General features: G+C 56.6%; 1 protein-coding gene across 3 annotated transcripts in view; it reads right to left on the bottom strand.

Moving 5' to 3' along the window:
• BLACAT1 (BLACAT1 overlapping LEMD1 locus) overlaps nucleotides 1-23,048 on the bottom strand; it is a 34,755-nt gene that overhangs the window by 1,871 nt on the left and 9,836 nt on the right. Inside the window, exons 1-2 of one of the 3 annotated variants that reach the window (XM_045982114.1) lie at nucleotides 9,860-9,923; nucleotides 1-1,205 (exon numbers count right to left, since the gene is read on the bottom strand). The exon at nucleotides 1-1,205 is cut by the window's left edge and continues 1,871 nt beyond it. In XM_045982114.1, the coding sequence (XP_045838070.1) occupies nucleotides 1,066-1,167 (102 nt within the window). In that variant the 5' untranslated portion in view covers nucleotides 1,168-1,205; nucleotides 9,860-9,923 and the 3' untranslated portion in view covers nucleotides 1-1,065. Of the gene's footprint in view, nucleotides 1,206-5,141; nucleotides 5,240-9,859; nucleotides 9,924-23,048 lie in introns of those variants that run through there. The other 2 variants (XM_045982113.1, XM_045982115.1) reach the window with 2 other exon arrangements.

Raw genomic sequence — 23,048 nt, 5'->3', positions numbered from 1 at the left:
ACGGGCCTGCTGTCCGTGTGACCCTCTAGCACCTGAGCGTTCAGGCGCGTGACAGAAGGTAAGTTATAGCAAAGGGGAGGAGGAAGGAAGGAGATAGGTTTTGGTTTGCTTCCTACCAGCTGGCGGAGGGGAAGAGACTGACCCTGGAAGACTGAGGGGGGCAGAGAGATGAGGGGAAAAGTCAAGGCAAGTCCTTGAGGGCCCCCTCTGCCTGGTTTCCCCTAAAGGCACAGCAACATGCAAGCCTTTCCCTCCCTATGGCTTCTGAGAAGAGAAAGAGGAGGCAAATGGGTAAGGCAGGGCAAAGGGAGAATAAAGGGAGGACGTGGTCTAGTCCAGGAAAGGGTCCCACAGTCCGGCCCTGGAAGACGGTTCCTGAGAAGGGGAGTCAGGGCCTGGGGAACAGGCTCCCACATGTGGACTGCTGCAAGGAGGCCTGGTGGGAATGAGAGGGTCCTGGAGGCCAGCGCTGGAAGGAAAGTGGCTTTCCGGTGTGCGGGGGAGAGCGGCTCTGAGGGGACACGCAGCCGACTTCTTTCCACGAGGACACCGCCTGCTTCTCACTGTCCCGACTCTGCCATCCGACTCGCAAGCAGGCTGCCCACCTCGGGCCCGGCTGCACCTGGCCCAGGAGGACGCGGGGATGGGACAGGAAAAGACTCCTCTCTCGGGGGTGCTGCTCTGCAGAGGCTCCTGCCTCAGGTCCCCGAGTCCCAGGAGCGACTCCATCCCGGGGTTGGAGGGGGCTTGTCTTATGCCTTCACCCTGCCTAGGCTGCCTGCGTCCTCCTCCTCCAGAGTCCGGGCTGCCGGGACGTCCTCTGGCAGAATAGCCCGCTTCCGATCCGGGAGCAGGGTTCCTAGCCCAAGGTGGTGCATCCCTCCCTCCGGGAGGAGTTGCCCTGAGCGGAGCACCTGGAGCCCTTGGGGGCCGAAAGCAGTTTCACTCCTTGGGCAACCCCAGGGCTTCTCGGTCTCTGGAGGGCTGGCCAGGTCCTACCAGAAGTGGGTGCCCTCAGGCCTGGCACCTGCCGGAGGAGGCGGGAGACGGGGGCCCGGGTCTGGCTCACACTGCCGTTTCCCGCTGTCTGTGAACTTCCTCCTTCTTCCTCTTCATCTTGCAGAAGCCGTGGAGGCCACAGAAGCAGGCGAAAGTGAACTGGGGCATGCCCTAGGCCAGGCTGGGGGGAGCTCACCAGAGAAGATCTGCAGGGAAAGGCAAGGGAGGAAGAGGGGCAAGAGAGAGAAGCAAGCTGGGGTTAACGTTCCCAGAGCCCTCCGGGGCTGGCCAGTCACTGCCACTCCCCAAGGGTGCCCAGGCCCTGCCAACCCTCTCGCCTGGGCCGGGGGGATGGGCCACCACACAACAGCCTCGGTGAGAGTCAGAGTGTCCTGATCTCTGGGGAGCTGATGTCATCCCTCTGATCAGAGCCTGGGAGAGTCCAGGGTAGGCAGGAGAAAGCCACAGTGCCTAATGCCTCTGTTCTCCTCCTGCCTCTTCTGCCTAGCTCCTCACCACACCTGTGCTTGGGGGACAGGAAGGAGGAGGCTCAGAGTAAGCTCTGCACCACCTTACAAGGGCTGGGGGGGGCGGTCCCCACTCGCCCCTTTAGGTCACATAGTCCAGGGATCCCAAGGCGGGACTTCGTGGACCTGTATCCAACACAGCCTTGACCTTGGTACCTGGAACCAAGTCCCAGGGGAGATGGGGGGGGTCCCCCCCTTTCCTAGCAGGCTGGGTTTATCTGATACCCCTAAGGAAATCTGTAGAGAACAGAATGGACTTTCTTTGATGGCGTAGAGCAGCGCAATTCACGGTTCTCCTCATGCAGAGAACAGACAGCAGAGTCCTTTCAGCCAACAGGCTATTTTATTGAACCCCTCTGCTGGGCGAAGAGGTTGGGAGGTAAAGGGTAAAGAGAAGGGCCTCTTTCCTGACACAAAAGTCAGTTGAGGCTGGATTTGCCCCAGCTGAGCATGTCATTACCCACCCCAGCTTGCACAGCTCTCAGCCCCCAAGGCAGGGCCCCCTTGTGGCAGCTGGGGCGGTCTGGCTAAGGGTGGGAGGGAGCACACGTGTGTTCAAGCTGGCTCAGCCCTGCGGCCGGCCCAAAGGGAGCACCTTGAGTGGAGGTCAGGCCCGTCTCGGAGGCCTGCTTTGAATCCCATCTCCCTCTAGAAGGGAGACAAGGGGTGCGGCCCAAATGCCGAGGGGAAGGAGGGAGGTGCGGGCGAGGCTGAAGTCTGGACCAAGGAAGCACGAGGCCCAACTGTCGTCCAGCCTCTCCGACGGGATTGCTTCAGACGGCCCAGGCCCCAAAGGCTAACCACACCTCCAAGGGGTTCCACTGCGGTTGAGGAACCTGGCCAGCCCCAGGTGCCGGCCCTCTGGACAGTCCCACAGGTCTGGCCAAACTTGCACCTTTGGACAAACGGTGTATCTCTCCAGGCAGAGCAGAGGCCCAGCTGGCAGGTTCTCGCTGAGCTCAGTGCACCCAGCGGGGCCGGGTCCTGTCGGGATCCTCCCCTCCTGTCCCCTCCAAGTGTCCTGCTAATACAGCTGGTGACTGTGGTGACTGTAATTAATAGGTGCGATGCATTTGCAGCGGCGAGCTGGGTGGGCAGGAGGCCCAGCTTGAGTCAGCACGGGCAGCGAGACGGGTTATTCAATCGCCCACTTTCCAGCATCCTCCACACACCCGCTCTCCTGGAGAATCTAGAGAGAGCAGAGAGCCATCTCCGGGCTATATATAGACAGAGCCGAGACACAACTACTATATTTCTAGACCTATCCACGGCAGCTATCTCTGGATCCCTCCTGTGACAAACCTAGAGAGACGGGGATCTAAACTGGGGCCTCGATGGCCTGGGTTCTATTCTTGGCTCTGACGCTGGCATGCTGTGTCACCCTGGCAAGTGGCTGTCCCTCTCTGGGCTTTCATTTCCTCATTTCAGGGTACCACGAGGTGAATCAAGGTTTAACGGCCTCTAAACCTCAGGGGCTAGCATGGCGCTGGGGATCCTCGGCTGATCAGGGAGAAAGGAGGGAGGACAGGTGGGCTTCCTTGTAATCGGTAATTTTAATGCCTGCACTTTCAAGGCTGGGGGATGCCTATCAAGGGTACTATCAACAAAGCATTTCCATGATTACAAGAAAAAGACAAGGGGAGAAATTGGGAGGCACAACAAAGCTGATCTGGGGAAGGAACTCATAATTAAAACAAGTCAGGCCAAGTAGTTCTGGCCATGACCCTCCCACCCCAAGCCTGGGTCTAGGAGCAGCTCGGGGTCTCTGGTCCCCCAGGTGTGTAGATCCTCTTCCCTCTCCCTCCTACTTCCCCTCCAGTGTCTGCCTGTTCTACAAAAACAGCAAAGCATGCCCCCTGGTGTAAATATTCCTCCCCAGGGTCCTTTAGGAAAGACGAGACCATCTGGGCTTTTTTGCTCACTGTGAAAAGTGTAGGGGGCAGAGTTTGGAGGCACCAGGACCTCCACATCAGAGTTTCAGGAGGGTCAAATCAAACTGCCCCAGGGCTAGGGGGTGCCTGGGTGGCTCAGTAGGTTAAGCGGCTGCCTTCAGCTCAGGTCATAATCCTGGGGTCCTGGGATCCACCCCACATCGTGCTCCCTGCTCAGCAAGGAGCTGCTTCTCCCTCTCCCTCTGCCCACAACTCCCGTGCTTGTGTTTTCTGTAAAAAAAAAAAAAAAAAAAAGGCTCAAGAGCTAGGCTGGAAGCTACAACCTAGTTCCTGAGAGCTATCCGGGAAGCCAACCATCTCCTGGAGATTCCTGGGTCCTGGGTCCTTGCTCCTCGGGCAGAGTCTGGTCTCTGATATAAAGTGCAGGTTTGTGCCCCACCCCCTTCCCTACCAAGGCCTGGAAGCCGACTGGGTCCTGTGTGTGATGCAGGTCCCTGGGCCAGCCCCTGAAGTGGGGACCTGTGGAGCAGAGAACCCCTTCCCATTTCAGGGTCCCTCCTGCCCCGGGTCCCACGCGTCCTTCAGAATCCCTCTGCCAGCGCGGTGCTTCTGCTCCTCTCTCTATGCTGGCCCCCGCCTCCATCCGTCATCCTTCGCAGTGTTCCAGCACCAACTGGAGGGCTCCCTGGATGTCAGGTCCTGGTGAACCTCCTCTTACTAGGTCTACTTGGAAAGGGGTTCGAATGTTCAAAACGACGGAGTCCAGAGTTTCCAGGAAGCAAGTGGACCATTGCGTGGGAGGGATCCCCCCACTTATCTGTGTTCATGATGGAAACGTCCCCTCCCACCCTGCAGCTTCCCCTCTGACCTCAGCTTTCATGCCTCCAGCCCAGGAGGGGCTAAGGGATAGAAAGCTGGGCCCCAAAAACTCAGAGCAGGAAGGAAAGGAAGGTGGACACTGGACGGACCCCCGCTGGCTCATGGTTCGCTGCATCTGACTGCAAGCTGCTGGCCCAGATTTCTTCCCTGTCCTCCTCTCTGGCCTTTCCCCAGTTCAGGGCTGAGATGACCCGGGGTCTGGGGGCGAGAAAGATCCTCTGCTTGGCCAGCTTTGTGGGAGCCCAAGCAGAAGAGCCGTCAACCCACAGCTCATCACCCCCAACCACCAGGGGGTTCCCGGCCTCTCTGGCCTCAACCCTACTTCTCCAGTCTATCCCAGGAACCCTCCCAGGGCCCCCCAGCCCCGGCACCTCCGGACAAAATGGGGCAGTGGGTCAGAGACCGCCTAAACACGTGGAGGGATCAAGAGGAACTGGGCTAAAACTCAGAGAGGGGCCAGCCAGGGCTCCATGCTGGCAGACCAAGAGCTCTGGGGTGCCTCAAATTTTGTCCTCCATCAAAGTGGACGGCAGTGGAGGGCTGGAAGGGTGGGGAGGTATTTACAAGTGTTGGGACTTGTCTGGAATTCTCTAACAAACAAAAAAGGGGGTGTTTTCCCTCCCACCTCCCCATCCCCTCACCTCCCAAAGCAGAAGCAGAGAATTTCCCATGAGGCGCACCCCCCCCCAGCCTCACTCTGCCCCACCCCCACCCCAGGTAAAGGGCAAAAGAGAAGTGACCCAGTGAGGAGGGGCGTCTCAGGCCTCCAGAACAATGCTGAGCCCTCCGCCCCCTCCCCAGCTCCCCTTAGCACCGCGCCTCAGTAATTAAAATATGAATTCACCTTCCCTCCCCGAGCCATTCATCACTGCGAAGGGAAGCAGCTGCGGCTTAGGAGACCGGATTTGGGGGATTAGCTCGGGCGGTGGAGCAGACACACCAGGAGAAAGAATTAAAAAGGAAGGGGGTGAATTGGGTTTTCTCTCCCCACCTCCTCCCTCTCCCTCCTGCTGCCACCGAGCCTCACACCCCACCCCTTCCCCCAAAGCCTGGCCTCTGCAGGTTTCTGGGAACTGTAGTCCCCAGGACTGTGTTGACAAACAGGCAGGGCCACGGGTGGGTGGTGACGCAGACTACAGATCCCAGGACTTCTTCCCGGAGTTGGCAGCCGCAGAGCTGGGCACAGGCCTCCAGTCTGGGAGTAGCCCTCACTCTCCTTGGAGATTAACTCCTTCTTGGCCTGCTGGAGACTGACTTCCAGCCTCTGGCTTACGGAGCTCCTTGGAATCGGGAGCCAAGGTCCTATCTGCCTCTGATGCTTCTAGGCCATTCCTGCTTATTTCCTCCTTGCCCACCTATGGAGAAAGAGGGGACGTTCTTCCCACCTCTCAAGACTGCAAGCACAAACAGGCACTTAGCAGTGTTTCTGAGGGACTTGGGGGGCCCAGGGACTGGAAGGGTCAGACCGTGAAGAGTCTTGAAATGTCTTGACGCCCTGACCTCCAGGGCCTTCCAGGAGGCCCACTGCTGGGCAGAGGCTGACTCACCTGAGGAGTCATCCTAAGGGTGTCTAGGGTCATCAGCCTGACACGCTGGAAACACAGCAGTCCAGGTCCGGACCCATTGGGGCCAGAAGGACTCCCAGGGGGTCAAACGTTAGGGCCATCCCCTTCTAACAATGGGGCAGAGATCTTTTTGAATAGTCTTTGCATTTGAAAGGAGCAGAGTTTCAGCCGTGAAACTCCACTTGCACTAAAAATGGGACACACACACCGGAGAGATTGGCTTGAATCTCTGTGTTGCTCGACAGGTGCCCTCTCTCCCAGGGGAGGCGTGTATGCTGGTATCTCTGAGCACTGTGACAAACACTGAGGTTCGGGGTTGTTTTTTAGGTCTCAGCTGTCTGCAGGCAGGGACCAGGATAGACACAGGCTTCTGATCCGCGAATCCTCCAGGGAGAAAGGGCAGGAGGCCAGCTTGCCTATTCAATCCGGTCGAACAATTATGTGAAATATATAATTACGTACCTCCTCCAGGCCAGCAACCCGGCAGTGGCCAAGAGACAAAGAACAGAGAGAATCCACAACCTTGTAACCCCAGAGGCGCCCTGGGCCCAGGTCCAGCAAGGCTACCTTGCTCTGTGTCCCCGTTCTCTGGGCTCACAATTCATTTAACCAACATTTACCCAGCAACCCCCTGCTCAGAGCCTTGCCTTGCTGGAGCTTTAGAGAGGCAAGAGCTGGCCTGGTCATCTGTTCTCTTTGTCCAGGCCCAGCCCGGGGCTGCGGGGGCCCTTCCCAGCAAACTGTGCACCGGGATTCCTGTTAGGGACCCCACTGCAGAGGCAGGAAGGGGGTGCTGCTTCCACCTGACTTGTCAATGAGATGGGGGAGCAATGGGCAGTAAACCTGGATGTCCTCTGAGCAGAGGTTCTTTCTGAGCTGGGGGCAGCTGGACAAGGAGGGAGGTGGGGGAAGTTTCTAGCCACCTCTGAGCTCTGGGCAAGAGAACCCAGGGGGAGATTGACAACACCTGGCAATTCTCATCCCTGTTCCTCGCACCACCCCTGCTGGGGCAAGTAGGGGGGGAAGGGGCTTGGAGCAGCCCCAGCGGAAAGCAGCTGGCTGGTCCTTTCTTTGCTTCTTCAATTGTTTTGATTTTTTTTTTTTTTTTGCCCCTGTGGTCTTGCTGGAAAAGGAAAACCAGCGATGGACTAAGGGTGATTAGAGTTGGGCCACAGAGCCAGTTTGTGGACGTGCATGCAGCCATTTCCAGCTTCCAAAGTGTTTCTCCGTAGGCTGCCTTGTTGGCTTTCCCGGCACCAGCATGATGGGACTTAAGAGCCCAGGTTCAAATCCCAGCTCTGTCCCTTACTAGCCATATGAACTTGGGCCAGTTTCTTAGTTCCCTTGTGCCTCAGATTCCCCAAAGTAAAAAGGGATAGTCATAGTAATTTTTATCTTAGGGTTGTTTCCAGGATTAAACGAGTATGGGTCAGATGGATAGAATATTGTCTGCTACCTTGCAGACACTAGATAAATGTTGGTCAGGGAGATTAAGGGCTCGGAGACATTATAAGTAACTTGCCTTCTGATTCTCAATACCAAATATAGTACTCTCTGATTCCTCTTCAGTGGTCTGTCTCAGACAGACTGGGCGCTGAAAGGGGAGGGGAGGGGAGGGGAGGGTACTTCCTCTCCTGCTCCAGTCAGACTGCCTGCCTTATTTCCATCTGCTGGAACATTCCAGGATGGCTGGGATGGAGTTAGGTAGATCTGCATGGGCTTGGACGGTAGGGCAGGAACGTGAGAGTGAGAACGGGCACGGGCAGTCAGGCAAGATGAGCGGCAGGCAGTGGTAAATAAGAACAGGTCCCATTCACAGACCCGGGGAGAGGGAGACCAATGCCAGGGCAGGGTGGCCGGCCAGGAGCTAGGAACCTCCCACTGCCCTTGCAGCCCATAGCGGGAGGCTGCCTTCCTGATTTCCCTCTGAGGAACTTCCTCTCCCTAAGTGGCCAGCCTGAGCTCTCCCATTTCAGCCACGGATAAGTCCCGAGGTCTCTCTTACACAGAGAAGGCTGTGCCTTCGAGCGGATCACAGAGAAGTGAGTGAGGCCAAGAAGCACGGACTGTCCTGGGATCACTGAGGGAAGGCCCGAGTGCTGTGTGGCCCCAGGCCTCTGACTCTGGCCCCCAAACCTCTGAGCATGGGCCAGTCATCAGTAACTTGGCAAGGGGCAGGAGACTTACAGACCTCAGCACCCCTGGAATGTGTCTCCATCCTCAGAGGGAACTCCCTCTGGAATCACCAGTCCAGCTTCCTCATTTCGGAGCGAGGGCCCGGGCCCAGAGAGGGAGAGTGACTTGGCCAAGGTCACACAGCCTGGCCCCAGACCCTCCATTACCAGATCCCCTGGATAACCCGATCCCCAAGTGGAAGCCCCTCCCAATACCCCCTTTGTGGCTGGCTCCCAGCCTGGTCCTCTGGGGAGGGAAGTGCAGATCTCAGGAGAAGGAGCACGCCCCTCACTGTAGCCCATGGCTTTTAGCCCTACATGAATTAGAAACAGCAATCACATAGGAATGAAAAGCCATAGGCCACAGCAGAGCTGAGGGGGTCCGGCGGTGGGAATCTCAAAAGGAAGCAGAGAGCCCTCCCCACCAACCCTCCCCACCCCGCCTGCCACCCTCGAGGTATCAGGCCAGGTCACATTCTCTCACATCCCCCACCACCTGCCCTGGCTCCAGCATTAAAGCCTTCCCAGTAATGAGTTTCCAGTTCTGGCCCCACAAAGTCCCCACACAATGGGCCTCCCTCCAGGGTATGAGGAGGGGTGGCTTCCTGGCCATAAAGGACCTCCTCAAATTCCCTTAATTAGCCTCCAGCCCCCTGCTCAGGGTCCTTAACTACCCGCCCCCCCCCCCCCCCCCCGCCGGCCCCACCAAGAGTACGGGCCGCTCTTTTCAATGGTGCTGCTGCCAGGGCCCAGGGCCGGGCCCCATATTAGCTGCTCTTCTTACAAAACTTAACCCTTCCTAGTCCAGCCATGAGAAGCAGAGGGCAAAGGAGGGTCTGGGTAAAGGAAGGCTGAGCTGAGGGCCTGAGTGTGGGATTTGGGGGAGGGGGGCCCGGGGATGGTGGACAAGGAGAACCGGAGGTCCTATTCTTTAGAGGAGTGAATGCGTTTCCGGAGCGCCCCGGAGGTTGGGGGCTGGCCCACACTTCCTAGACCGTCAGGGGGCCGCCAGCTTTAGACCAACTCTACGGGTGCTCCTGTGGTTTAGAGGAAAGCGGGACCTTTGTTTTCAGCCCCAGGTGGAGGCAGGAAGGGGCCTGAGCTTGACATCGCCTGCTGAGGGCGGCTAGCTTCGGACCCACCCCTGGGTGACGCTGTGGGAGGGGTGTTCCCTGCTCGCTCTCTGGCAGGGTATGGTGGTTGGCACAGGCATCTCTAGGACTCGGGGAGTTGCTGAGTGGAGGGGAGCCAAGGTCTCAGAACCCTGGAAAAGATGTGTTCCAAACACAAGGACTGTCTCCTCCTCCCCTTTGCTGTGATGGGTCACTTGTGGGCAAGCACCAGCCTCGGAGGACAGGAGTTCAGGGAACCCAGGTTGAGGGAAGCCGTAGGGGCTGCGGACCCCGGCAGGAAAGCGAGAGACCTTCGGCCCAGACCAGGTCCCGCGTCTGCCATGGAGCAGCGGCAGCCCTCCCCTCAGAGCGCAGGCTCACCCTGCAGGACCCTGGCTGGACCGACCTCCCTAAACTGGGCTTCCCACACTGCAGGAACAACAGGGCATACACACCACACACCACACACACCCTCCCACACACACGCGCGCGCGCGTCTTTTCCAACCTGCAGGCAAAACTGCTGGACATCTTGCAACTTCCCACCTGAACTTCTGGGCGTCTGACCCAACCCCAGCAGCCTCTGGTTCTCCCTTGGCTCCCTACATCCCAGACTGAGGACCTGCGGAAACCCGTGGCCTCCAAGCAGAATGCCTCAGTCCCCTTCCAAGGGACACCGGGGCCAGGGGCTGGGGTCCCAGGGAGGGCTCACCTGGTGGGCCCCCCGGCCGTGGGAGTCTCCTCGGAATTCCCGCAGAGCCACTTCCTGCCGTCCAGGCAGCCACTCACTCCCCCACTTACCCCCAGAAGCTCCACGCCCAGCGAGGGCAGGCCTCCTCCCTCTTCCCGCCCACCAGCCTGGTCCGAGCTGTGCCCAACTCAACTTGACTCGCTGAGAAGCCCTGGCCTGCCCCTCCCCCAGCCCGGGGACCGGTGGGGCGGGGGCGGGGGTGGGCCGGGCAGGCGGAGGAGGTCAGGTATTCCTTCAACCCTGACTTGGGCCTGGGTAACAAAGGTCTCATTGAGCCTCTGGCTGTCTGGTCGGTGAAGCACAAACCTCTTGTATCTACTCGCTTTTGATCTCGCTCCCTCTGAACCAGCCGTGTATTACTCACGTCCCCCTGCCGGGCTATTGGTGTGGAGGGGCTGTTCCTCCCCTCCCTTCCTCCCCATCGCCTTTCTCTCCTTCCTTCCCCTGCTGCTCCCCTCCAGCTTTTTTATGGTTCAATTTTTGGCAGGAGACCTGAGGCGGCTTCCTAGAGCCCCACCCCCCCCCACCAGTCCGGCTGGCTCTCCCCATCTCTGTGCGCCCACCCTGTGTCCCTCCACCTCCTCTGCCCCCGCACTCATCGATCCTTCTAGTTGGAAGATCCACACACCAGCTAGATCTGGGCCCCCCATCCCCCCCTCACCTGGTCGTTGCCTCAGATTCCTGACCCCGGGCACAAGAAAACCCCTGCCCCGCCGGCTCCAGCCCACTGGACAAGCCCCAAGGAAGCTCCATAAAGAGCCGCATCCAAGGTGTTTCTGGGGCCAGACACGGGGTGTGGGGGGAACATCTGTCAGGCAATGGCCCAGCCAGACCTCGCTGGGAGGTGGAGGAAGGGGACACAGGTCAGCTCTCTGCTTCCTCCAATCCTGAGAATCTGCTTTCTAGCGAAAGGTCACTACTTGGTGAGGGCCCTAAGGGCTTGCCCTCGTCTAGCTGGTGCCACCCCCACCACTCCTGTCTCCTCTGTGGTCACCCCCCCCCCCCCCCCCGCCGAACCTTCAGCAACTCTGCTGGGGCTGAAAGTTGGGGCCCGGGCTGCCCCCTGGCACCTTCTTTCTATGGCCTCCCTGGCTCTGACCCCACAGAGAAAGACAGTCACCTTTGAGCTCTGAGCTCTCCCCAGAAATGCCAACAGAGGCTGAGAATCCATCCCCACGGTGGCCGGCTCCAGGGAGCTCCGCCCGCTTCCCCACCCCCCACCCCGTGCTACCACCTGTGGCCACCCCCCCACCCCCACCCCCACCCCGCCACCCACGCCGCCCTCAGGTACTCCCATTCAGCCAAGCGGAGGATTGGGGAAAGTTCTCTTGCCCCGACAGAGGCCCCATTCTTCCCGCTGCTGGCTCTCATTGTCCCTCATGACTCCACACATTCTTGGGCCTCTAATGAGAAGCCAAGACAGCCACCTTCCCGCCCTGTCTTGTTGTCAGCACAGCCTGGGCCCTGCCACCGGCCAGGGGCAGGAGGTGGGGGAAGGGCGGGGCAACCAGGAGGCAGTGAAAGGAGATGGGGGACACAACAGAGGGAGGGGCAGGAACCGACGGAACAGCAAATGCTGCAGGAAATCGTGAAAGGGGCAGAGCGGTGATGTAAGAGGAAATTATGGGGAGAAAGTGAAGGGGAGAAAGGGACAGAGACTAATATTTGAGGGAAAGATGTATGTCATGCGGGCACGAGGACACTGTTGATTAATTATAACCATTCAGGAACGCAAACCCTAATATTCTTATTGCCATTTAGCAGATGAGAAAACGGAGGCTTACAGAGGTGGGTGGGTATGGCCAATGCCCATTGTGCCCTTGCCATGTGCCTCCCTCTCCAGTGGTAGTGCCACTGAGCCCACGTGAACCGGAGAACAGAGGGCGAGCCTGGACACCGAAGCCTCTCCCCCCCCCCCAGAACAGGCTGCGAAGCCTCTTCCCCCCCGAGAACAGGCTGCAGCAACTCCCTTTTTTAGGAGCCTCCGGTCCCACCATTCCCTGCAAGGGCACACAGTCACCCAGAACCTCAGACTCAGTCTGGTCTCACTGGGGTTGGAGACAGTTGGAGCTGAGGATAAGCCAGATGGGGGAGCACTCCTCTGCAAGAAGAGGAGTGAGGGTGTTTCTGGGTGGCTCAGTGGGTTAAGTGTCTGCCTTGGGCTCAGGTCATGATCCCAGGGTCCTGGGATGGAGCCCCGCATCGCATCGGGCTCCCTGCTTAGCGGGAAGTCTGCTTCTCCCTCTCACATTCCCCCTGCTTGTGTTCCCTCTCTCACTGTTTCTCTCTGTCAAATAAATAAATAAAATCTTAAAAGAAGAAGAGGAGGAGGAGGAGGTGTGAGGCAGGGGCTGACAAGCCATTTACCCTGCCCTCCACTGGAGAGAAAGCCACAGATGGAGGGGGAGAGGAACCCACAGATGGAAGGGGCAAGGGGCCCAGACTGGGCTCTGCTCTAAAAAGGAGAAGCAGAAGAGGACCTAGAACAGCTCCTTTTGGAGCCACTGTGCTCCCTGCCTCCAGAGGAAGTCAAACACCAGGTACACAACCACGTCTCAGACCCACTGCCAGGCACAAGTAGGTGCCCAGTAAATGGTCTGCTAGTGTAGAAGGGATCCTTGCACCTGGAAGGAGGCTAGATAGATCCAATCCAAGGTCCCATCAACTCCAAGATTTAATGAGTCTATGTTGGAGGCGACTTCTCCTCTCAGGGCTTTTCATACTTATGTACCTTCTGGGGCAGCCTGGAGCCCGACAGCCCTGCGTCTTTGCCCCTGGTGGGCAGGAAACCAGGCTGCTGGGAAAAATCTGAATAGGAGGAGGTTCTCAGCCCCACCACACTAACCTGGAGGGGATTAAGCTGAAAGTATAGCACATTCTTCTAAAGATGCAGGCTGAATGATGGAGGTATGCATTTGCGGAATGAATGAGTGGTTGGCTGGTGAGCCTGGAAGGACGAGAGATCTAGGCTCTCCCACGTTCCAGGTTTAGTGTGTCTGGCTGGGGTTCCCCCATGCCTCCACTCTCTGGGAGGAGCGTCCCTGCACTGCATCGGGCTGTGGGCGAGGGTGAGGACGCACCCTGGCATCCGACTCCCCTCGCCGGGAGACGGGAGGCACGTCTGAAACTTCAGAGGAGCCTCAGGGATTTGCCTCCGCTGCTTCTGCCCCAGATGTCTGGCTTTGGAGTTGTAATCAGGCTGATCAACGGGTACAGTCCCTGGCCCAGAACTGCCCCAGGAGAAGACTAGTTCCAGATGGATCCGCCAGTCTCCCTTACGTGCTCCTCCAGACCCGAACCAGACTAGCAGTGCGCTTGTCGCTAAAACGGGCCAAGCGCCTTATTTCTGAACCCTCCGGTAGCCTTCCCTGTGCCTCAGACTCCCACGACTCCTCCTTCCATCTCTACTCCAGAGCTTAGCCAGTTCAGGTCCCCTCTCATCCCTGGCTCCACCGAGTAAGAAAGCAGAGACGTCAGGCATGAATTTGCTTTTTCCCCAGGACTTTCGTGTTGTCTCAGGAGGGCTCAGCTCTGAGCCCTCCCAGACCAACAGGGAGCTCCCAGCCCCTGGGCTCTCAGGGAAGGGGAGAAAAAGGAGATGTTGGGCGGTCTCAGGTAATCAAGGCAGAGAGAGACCAAGGGGAAGGAGAGTGCAAAGACAGAAGCTGGGGGGGATGAGGGGGCAGGGAAGGGGTGATCTTTTCAGCCTTGATACATCCTGCCCCTGCATTTCTACAAAGCTCCAGAACTGGGCTCTGGGAGGGAGAAGAACCCAGGGAAGTGCTTGTGTCACCAGAATCCAGCCTCCCCAAACACAGGGCCCAGGCCACAGTTCAGCCCTTCAGAGCAGTTACGCTGTTAAAGAAAAATACAATAACGGGTCATTGGCAAACTCAATGCATTTCAACCTGAGCAGTTCATGAATACCAAAATATTCTGATATTCTGCCCAGGTCTAATTCTAACCCCCACTCCTTTCCTCCCCTGCGCCCCCAAACCCACAAAGGGCAGGCAATGACAGCCCAGTCTAAAGAATTACACAGCTGGGCTCTCCCAAGCCTTAAAGGAGTACCTCTCAGAGGAAGAGGCAGGTGGCAATCAAGGGTGGGGAGAAGGCCCTCAGGGGCAGCCACTCACTTAGCAAACAAAGGTCACTGAGCACATACACTGGGACAGGCACAGTGCTAAGCACCGGGAGACAGCACTTGGTAAGGCCTGGCCACCAAGTGGGTAGTCCTGTGGGAAGATGGGCCCATATACATATGATTGCATTCGGAGCCATCCTACAACCTGATCCCTGTCTCCCCCACCAGCTAGAGCCTCCACACCCCTCCTGGGAGTTACAATGAACTTGCTTCTCCCTATTTGAGGGTTCCTTCTTCCTCTTAATGCCTTTAGGAGTGGCCGCAGCTGGATATACACTTCTTCCTCTGTGTGTGTGTGTGCACGCGCAGCACGTGTGTAAGAGATGTTCCTCTTTCTCCCTATCGTGATAGGCCCCCGGGGTGGGGGGGGTGATGGGGAGCTGAAACAGAGTGACAGAAGCTGTTCCCAGTCCCAAGCCTCAGCTTTATCCTCCTAGAGGATGCAAGCAGGGTTTTAAGGCCTCCAACCCCCCCACCCCCTCTACCCCCGCCAGGGGGCTTCTTAGAGGACAACCAATTCATAGCTCTGTGATCCCAGGACTCCCATCCCAGCCCATCCCAGCCTCAAAAGAGCTGAATTTCCCTCTGAAGTTAGCCCTTCTTAAGGCTTAAGGCTGGCCAAGTTGTTCACTGGCAGATGAAGGTACGCTGGAAAAATCACCAGGACAGAGTAAAATCAGACCTGAAGAGGAATTTCTTAATGAGGGTTGAGGGGAGGAGGGCAGGATACTACGCTTTCAAAGGGAGGCTGTGGAATGTCGGTCAGGAAGGGCGGGCTCTCCCTTGGGCACCCAGGCGCCCTCTCCTGACAGGTCTGGTAGAGCCAGGGGCTGGTAGCCAGCCCGGTTCCCTAGGGGCACCCTGTCATGGACCCTTTCTCAGCAAAGGGAGCCGCTCTCCTCTCCAGAGCGGCCTCCCCCGCCCCCACCCAGGCCAAGGCTCCAGCTCCGGGGCGGGCCTCCAGCTCCGGCCCCTCTTCCGAGCGCGAGGGCGCCAGGGGCGAGGAGGGAGGTGGGCGGAGGACCCCGGGCCAAGAGTTGGTGGTTTTGCTTCTAGAAATGGCTTCTCTCGGCTCCCCAGCTGGGGTCACCTGAAGACCCCTGTCTCGGACACCTCTGCTTTTCCCTTCTTAGTGCTAGACAAATGCACAGGTGACACAAAGTCCTGATCCCGGCCTCATTCATAGCCCCTTCCCCAACCCGCGCCACACCATGGGGTAAGGGAAAGGGGGGGGGGGGCACCCAAAACGGGTTTCTCTCTAGCTCCCTCTCCTACTCCCCTTGAATCTTACCAGCTGCAAAAAACCTTTAAAAGGAACAAAGGCAATGGGGGCGGGGTGGGGGGGGGTTCCCTGTCGCGGACTTGGGGCTGCGGTTGACGCAGCCCGCTGCCGATCAGCGCTGGTTTTCAGGTGAGTGCCCGAACCCGCAGCCCGGAGTCCGCCCCTGCCTCAAGGACCCCTCATCGTCCAGCCAAACACCCCCCCGGCGAAGAGACGAGTCCTCCTCAGCCCCGTCCTCAACCCGGCCGACGGGTCCCCGACTCGCAGCACTTTCTGCCTATTTGGTTTCGCTCAGTACTCACAGTTCGGATGCTAAGCCGTCTCCTCTCGCACTCACTTCCTTTGTCTCTTTCTCTCTGTCCCTCTCCAACCTCTCTCTCTCTCTTCCCTCCTTGTCTGATTCTCTGCTGTAGCTTCCAGTGGAGAAAAATAATTATTCTTCTCAATGGGTTCGCACGGGGCGCACGCACACACGCGCGCGCACACACAGACACCGCCGTGGTACCCAATCAATGCACAAATCTTCGGGGTCCCTTTAACCTCTGCGGATGACTCCGGGAGTTAATTATGAAGCCTATTTCGGCGCAGCATAAATATGCATTAAGGTATGAAATGACAACCGATGCGCTGAACTTCAGGGAATTGGCATTTAGACAGACTTCGTCTCGCCGCCCCCCCGCTCCCTCCAGAGCCCCGCGAGCCACCTCCACAGCCTCGCGCCCTCCCGGGGCTGGCAGTGGCCCTAGCGAGCTCCTACCCGGGTGGAAGAGGGCCACGTAGCAGCATCCACGCCGCGCGGAGGGTCCCGGAACCCCCCCTCGTGCGCCCCCTGCGGTCGGGGCAGACCTTGCGGGGGGGGGGGGGGACTCCCCTCCCCCACGCCCGCCGACCGAGGCCCAGGCCGCCACGCCGCACCCCCTCCGCACGAGGCCCGTCGGTGAACAAACTCTGCGCTCAGGGCTCTGAGAAGCGGGCGGGGGCGGGACGGCTACCTGCCCGCACGCCCGAGTGCCGGGAGGAGCTCGAGAGACCTGGGACGCGGCTCCACTCGCATTCAGGCCACGCCACCCCGCGTCCTCGGATCCCGCCGCCCCGGCCGGCTCCGACCCGCACACACAGGCACGCGTTTGCACACGCGCGCGCACACGCAGGCACGCACACGTATGTGTGCACACACAGGCACTCCCGCGCGCGCTCACGCCCGCACACACTCAGGGTTATAACAAAGAAAGAGGGGCCAGCGCTGCCTTACTTTTCTCTCTCTTCTCCTCTCTTTTGCAGCCCCCCAGCCCCGGGCCGGCATGCCCGGCCCACCCCGCCCTCCGCGCCCGCCCGACGGCAGCGGCGGCCGGCGTTCCGGGGCAGCGCGTCCGGGCGGCAACTTCGCTCCCGGGCGCCCGCGCCTCGCAGCCCCGGGCGGGCGGGAGACAAAAGCTGCGGCGCCGCCGGAGGCCGCGCGGCCAAGGTGTGCTCGCTAATTGTCAGGAAATGTGTGTGTGCGCGCCGGGAGCCCGCAGGGGCGGGGAGGGGGCGGCGGCGGGAGGGGGAGAGGGGAAGAGGAGACCCACCCCCCCACCCCCCCAGTCCCCGCCGCTCGCCAGCGCCGGGCACCCGAACCGGGATTAGAGAATAAATTATCTGCTCTCTTCTCATTGGGCTGTGGCTGAGGACGCCGTCGGCGGCGCCGGGCTGGGAGCTCGCCCGGCTCTTTGCATTCACCGCACAGCTCCGGCTCGCCTCGCTTCGCGGGGGCCGAGAGCTCGGGGCCTTGGCTCCAAGACACCAGAGGACACCAGCCGGCTGCCCGGGCCGCCCCTCCCCCGCCGCACGGCTCCGCCTGACCCCTCTCCCCTCCCGATTCTGGCTGGTGCCTTGGGGACCAAGGGACTGGGAAAGAGAAGCCCAGAGACTGGAAATCTCAGAGTCCCTCCCTCACCCCCTTCGTTTCACCCCTTCTGCAAGGAGAATGATGGGAGACAGCTGGGGTAGGTCTATCTGAGCCAAGCCCACCTCAATCACAGAGGGCTTTGAGAGCCCTGGGAGAGGATCCCTCCCAGAACCGAGTCCTCTCTTTTGGGGTCATCTCCTGTCCTCCATGCGGCAGCAGCAACGACAAAGAGGAGATGGCCCTCGGGCTCTTTGCTTTCTCCTCTCCAGCCCCACCAGCTCCAGCCCAACCGTGTTTCCCTCTTCTCGAGCCTTTCCGTGGCCCACCCGGGAAGATAGATGCATTGACTGCAAAGGAAAACTCTCTAGTTCAAAGCAGCTCCCTGACAAGAATTCATTCATTCATTCATTCATTCACTCACTCATTCATTCATCTGCAATCAGCAGGACCATCCCTGTGCCCTGACAAGGGCTGGGCACCAGGAATAGGAGGGGACAAGATTCAGATGACACTGTCATGTAAAAATAAAATAACTGTATAAGAGATGCTGTATCACTGTACAGGCAAGTTGGAACCCAGAGGCAGGCGTGACTAACTTCAGCCATTCATTCAACAAATACTTTAGCATGGCTTAAGTGCCAGGCTCTGTGCTGAACCGGTGGGCTTGATGCCTGGAGCAGACAGTCTGGTGGACAAGATGGGCACTGACTGCTGTGACATGAGCTAATCAGAGGCATGGGGGTGGAGAGAACCCAGAAAGGCTTCTCTGAGGAAACGAGATAGAAGTCCAGCCTTAAAAGCCGAAAAAGAGAAAGCTAGGTGAAGATGGGATGGGGAGGGACAAGGGAAGAGTTCTGGACAGAAGGAACTTTTTAGAAAGGCCCTTGAGTTGCTGGTAACCGGCGCATTAGAAGGCAAGTCACTGGCCACCTTGCAGAGAGGGAGACGAGCCTGGGAAGAACTAGGAGAGCTGCCCAGAGTAGTATTTCCAGGTGTAACCCAGGGCAGACTTCTCCATGCCCTACACCTGAATGTTCTAGAAGAGGCTCACTTGTGTGTTCTGTCTTATTCTAGGCCAACCCTATACCCTACCCCCATTTTACTTCTAGTCCCTGTTTTTTGCAACCAAACCAACTCTGTGCCTCCTAAAGACAACCTGAAAACAAAGAACATAGAGAAGGGCAATCCTACTTCAATGTATCACTTCCCAGAGGCTTGGACCACAGTCTCCTCTGTAATTCAGTGATTCAGTGACCCTTGGCCCTCACACAGGAAGGTTGTGCACAGGACTGGCCTGATCGCCTTTCCATGTGTTGGGATTGGATGCTTTCCAAGCAGTTCTGCATTTATAACCCCTATATTGTCACGACAGCCCTGTGAGTTATCTCCATCAGACAGATGAGGAAACTGAGAGTCAAAAAAAGGGGTGGCCTGCCTAGTGCCACCTACAAATGCTGTGACCAAGCAGAGTTTGTGATTCCCTGTCCCCTCTCTACCAGACTTCAGGATTTGCCAGCCTCCCTGGCTCTTTGGTGAACCCATGAAAGTAGGGTCTCAGTGATCCCCTCCTCTATGAGAGCCTTCAGCACCTAGGACAGGGCCCTGCACACCCAGGGTCTGGAGCCAACCCTGTTGTGTGAGTGACTGCTGGGTGGGGGGCGCGGGGAGAGCTGCCGACACAGCAGATTGGGATAAAGTTATAGCAGAAACTGTATCGGTTTTGAACTTACACACACCTCAGTTGGAAACTCTACTGTTATTAACACACTGTGTGTGCCCTTAGCCTTTCTGAGCCATGGTTCCCCTGTCTTCCAAACAGGATTCACAATACCCACCTGAGAAGATTACTATGAAGATTAAATGAAATTATGTACGTGTGTGGAGTATCTCTGGAAAAATACCTAAGACATTGGTAACAGCAATTACTTCTGGAAAGAGGATCCAAGTGGATGTGGCCCAGAAGTTTAGAGAAATACCAACTTTCTGTGATTTACCCTCTAGTAGTTGTGACATGCCATGTGCATGTACTATCTGCGCCGTCAGAGTGAGTAATAAAATATTCTAATGAGATAATATGCACAGCAACGTAACAACAACAATAAGAACAATGCTCCATACATATATGTTGAACTGAACTGAGTTTTGCTGTTTGAAACACCAGGATGTGTCTGTGACTCTGGCCGGAATATTTGCCCCGTCCGTGTCCAGGCAAAGGCAAAGATGTCTAACCAGGTGAGATATTTTCCAGCCCAGAAATTCTACAGTTCAAGCCTTTAGTCACAGAGGGAAACAGCATCCCAGCAGGCTCATTGTTCTGTTATGAGACTCAACTCCGGGGACGTAACAGGAGATGGAAGAGGGTGGAGCAGGGGGGACACGGAAGGGAAAGCTGAAAGGTACAGGCAGCCCCTCTGCAGGGACCACGCTGTCCAGAGAAGCTAGGGCAGGAAGGGATCCTGGACCTGCCCCTTCCAAGGCTTAGCCAGCAAGCTGCCTGGCCAGGTACCCCGTGGCCCCCAAGGAAAGCTGAGAGCAGCAGGTGCAGAGCCTAAGGAGGGGAGTGGGCTTTCTCCTGTTACCCTCCAGGCATTGAGGTCCTGGGGCAGGACAGGGCAGCCATTCATCAGCCAACACAAAGGGATACTTTCTCAGCCGCACAGAGACCAGGCCAGGTCATCTCAGACACTGGGGCATAACATCAGCGGGAACTCTAGAGGCCTCTTCAGAAAAGTTTTGGACTCCCACATCTAGTGGCATTGGGGGAGGGGTTGGGACAGGAAGGAAGCATGTCATGGGAGATTCTGGAGAGGAAAAGAAGTTTCTCCAGTGAGACAAAGGGAGGGCAAACAGAATCAGAAAAGCTAGAAAAATAGGAGTCAAAAGAAATGGAAATCATTTCTTCTGGAGGAGCAGCAGGTAAGGGAGAAAAGGAAGCAAAGTCAAAGGCCCAGGGCTGGAGCAGCCATCTTTCCGCCTAAGCGAAGGACGTGGCTGTTCTCTTTTCTGCTGTGAGTTTCTGGAGAAGGGCCTGGGCTGAGCATCTGAGGTAGAGCACGGAGGATTTAAACAGGTCACTTTCCTGGTCCCCTCCTTTGCCTCCTATCGACCTCTTCCCAATTAAGGCAGAACACAACCTCAGTCCAGTCCCTGTTCAGTCTTGAACACAGGAATGGTTTTCATCAGAAGGGACAAAGTGCTTAAATATTAAGCAATCAAAGGCACTTAGAGATTTTCATCACCCCCAGGATTCTGGAAACCTGTTGTATATAGTGCAATAGGTTATGGCTTGTCCTCTTACAGTCACCAGAGCATCAGTTATATGTAGGGTTTTGTTTTTTTTTAATTAGTTTTGGCGGGGTGGGAGCACAAATAGAGGGGAGGGGAGAGGGAGAGAATCTCAAGCAGGCTCCCCACCGACTGTGGAGCCCAACACGGGGCTTGATTCCAGGACCCTGAGATCATGACCTGAGCCAAAATCGAGTTGGACACTCAATCCAGGGAGCTACCCAGGTGTCCCAACGACATGAAGTTTTGATCGATGAACAAGCCCTGGGCCTGGCACAGCACCAGACTCAGGGATACGTGGATTAAGGTCATGCAACCTTTTCTTCAGTAGAGTTCTCATATAGGCCAGCTAAATACCCCAGAAAGTATGTACCCTTACCTGAGCACCCAACTCCTTTAATGACAGTGTCAGGACATGCCCCATTGTGTCTCATATCCCAGATCCTAGTCTCCCACATTGTCCATAATCCCATAGACTAAAATGCCCTGATCATTCTGTGTACTGGCTGCCTGCCCCCCATCTCCCACCTGTCTCCAATTCCCAAGCCTTGCCACTCTAGCCTCTGGAACTCAGTCTGCCACTGGCCAAAGAGCCTCCATCCTTGAACCCTCTCCTGAGCATTCTCTTCATTGTCTTACTCTATTGACACCTGGCTGTCCCCCAAAGATACTGCCCCCCAACAGCCTTGTCTACAGGCAAGGGTGAGGATAAAGAAAACAGGGAAGGTCCTTCTTTTCTCTGGTACCCCACATATCTCAAGTTCTAGAGAGGTGTTTCCAGGTACTTCTCCCCTTCCTCCTGCAAAAATGTCAGCGTGTTTGATGTGCATGGGGCTAGACCCCACCCTATGCTACCTTTCTGCTATCTTCTCTACACTTTTCCGTGGTCATACCCTAATTCTTGCCCTCACCAATATGTTTCCCTTCAATAATCCCACTTTTAGGCATCCCACTTTTAGGAGACATTATGCCTCCTCTAGTTCCCATCAGCTTTCACTGAGACCTCCCTTCCAACTATTCTTTGATCCCGTAGGGACCAGATACAGTGAGCAAGTTTTTATTGTCCCTGTGCCCTGCGTGCGACCATCATCCCTTACCCAGCTTCATTGTCACGTTACTGCTGCGATCTCTCTCTTACAAACACCCTCATCTACTTTGCCTCGTCTTCTTGCCTCCTTTGTACTTTTCTGGTAAAACCCTAATTCTGGTTAAACTCAACTAGCCATGTATCCTTCACCTGTACCCAAGCAACTGAACATTACTGAGGATAATCATACAAGCATGCTCATCAACTGGTCTTGCTCTAAACTTGCTACTTTGAATCTCACGGGAGCACTGAGTTCTACCTTGCAAACCTACAGTCCCATGGTGTAGTCCCCTTCCCTCCCTCTCAAAGGACTATTTCATGCCTCCTCTCTCCTACTTCTCTTTTCAACCCTCCAGCACCACTGACTCACTGATATTATAAATACAAAGAAATGCAGACAAATGAGAGTTATTTCATCCTCCCACCAACCCATCTGCATGATTTGCTACTCATAGTCTGCCCTCCTTGCAGATGAAGAAGCTCTGTTTTTCTCGGTCAGTCTCCCCCCATTTGTGCACTGGACGCCATCCATTCTTGCTTCTTCCATGACTTTGCTTCTTGCAGTTATCCCCTCTCTCTCCTGAGTCATTGATCTCTCCTTAGATATAGTCACTAACATAAAAAACGTGACTTAATTTTGCCCACCTTTAAAAAACCTTCCCTTGGCCCCCACATCTTTTTCCAAGTGAAGTTCCATTTCTTTGCTGTTATATAGTGAGCTTCAAATCAGTTCTCTGGCATTACTTTATACTTCCTTACCTACAGTCTCTCCTTAACTCACCCCACTAGACTATTCTCTCCACCACCTGCTGACATCTCCTGCCAAGATCATCAGCAACCTCCCTCTTTTTTTTTTAGCTTCTCTCTTACCAAATCCAAGGGCTAAGTCAGTCTGACTTACTTATGACCCATGTTTGACACGATCGACCACTCTTTCCTCCTTGAAACACTCTGCCCTTGAAATATAAGGGCCCTCTTCTCTCAACATTCTCTAACTTTCTCTCAAGGCAATCTCATGCAGTCCTGTGGCTTGAAGGACCAACTTCTCCCCTGCACTGTAGGCCTGCATATCCAAACTTGACCTCTCCCGTTGAATGCTGTATTTGTCCCCTAGGACAGCTGTAACAAAGGACCACAAGCTAGCTGGCTTAAAACAATAGGAATTTGGGGTGCCTGGGTGGCTCAGTGGTTAAGCCTCTGCCTTCGCTTGGGTCATGATCCCAGGGTCCTGGGATCGAGCCCTGCATGGATGGGGCTCTCTGCTCCGCAGGGAGCCTGCTTCCTCCTCTCTCTCTGTCTGCCACTCCGCCTACTTGTGATCTCTGTCAAATAAATAAATAAAATCTTTTAAAAACAAACAAACAGAAAAACACCAACAACAGAAATTTGTGGAGGCCAGAAATCCCAAATCAAGGTGCCAGCAGGCCAGCATGGCTATGAGGGCTACAGGGGAGGATCCTTTTT

This window comes from Meles meles, chromosome 17, assembly GCF_922984935.1.
Source record: "Meles meles chromosome 17, mMelMel3.1 paternal haplotype, whole genome shotgun sequence".
Lineage (NCBI taxonomy): Eukaryota > Metazoa > Chordata > Mammalia > Carnivora > Mustelidae > Meles > Meles meles.
The sequence above is the reverse complement of the archived record's forward strand: the minus strand, read 5'-3'. Positions and strand labels throughout refer to the sequence as shown.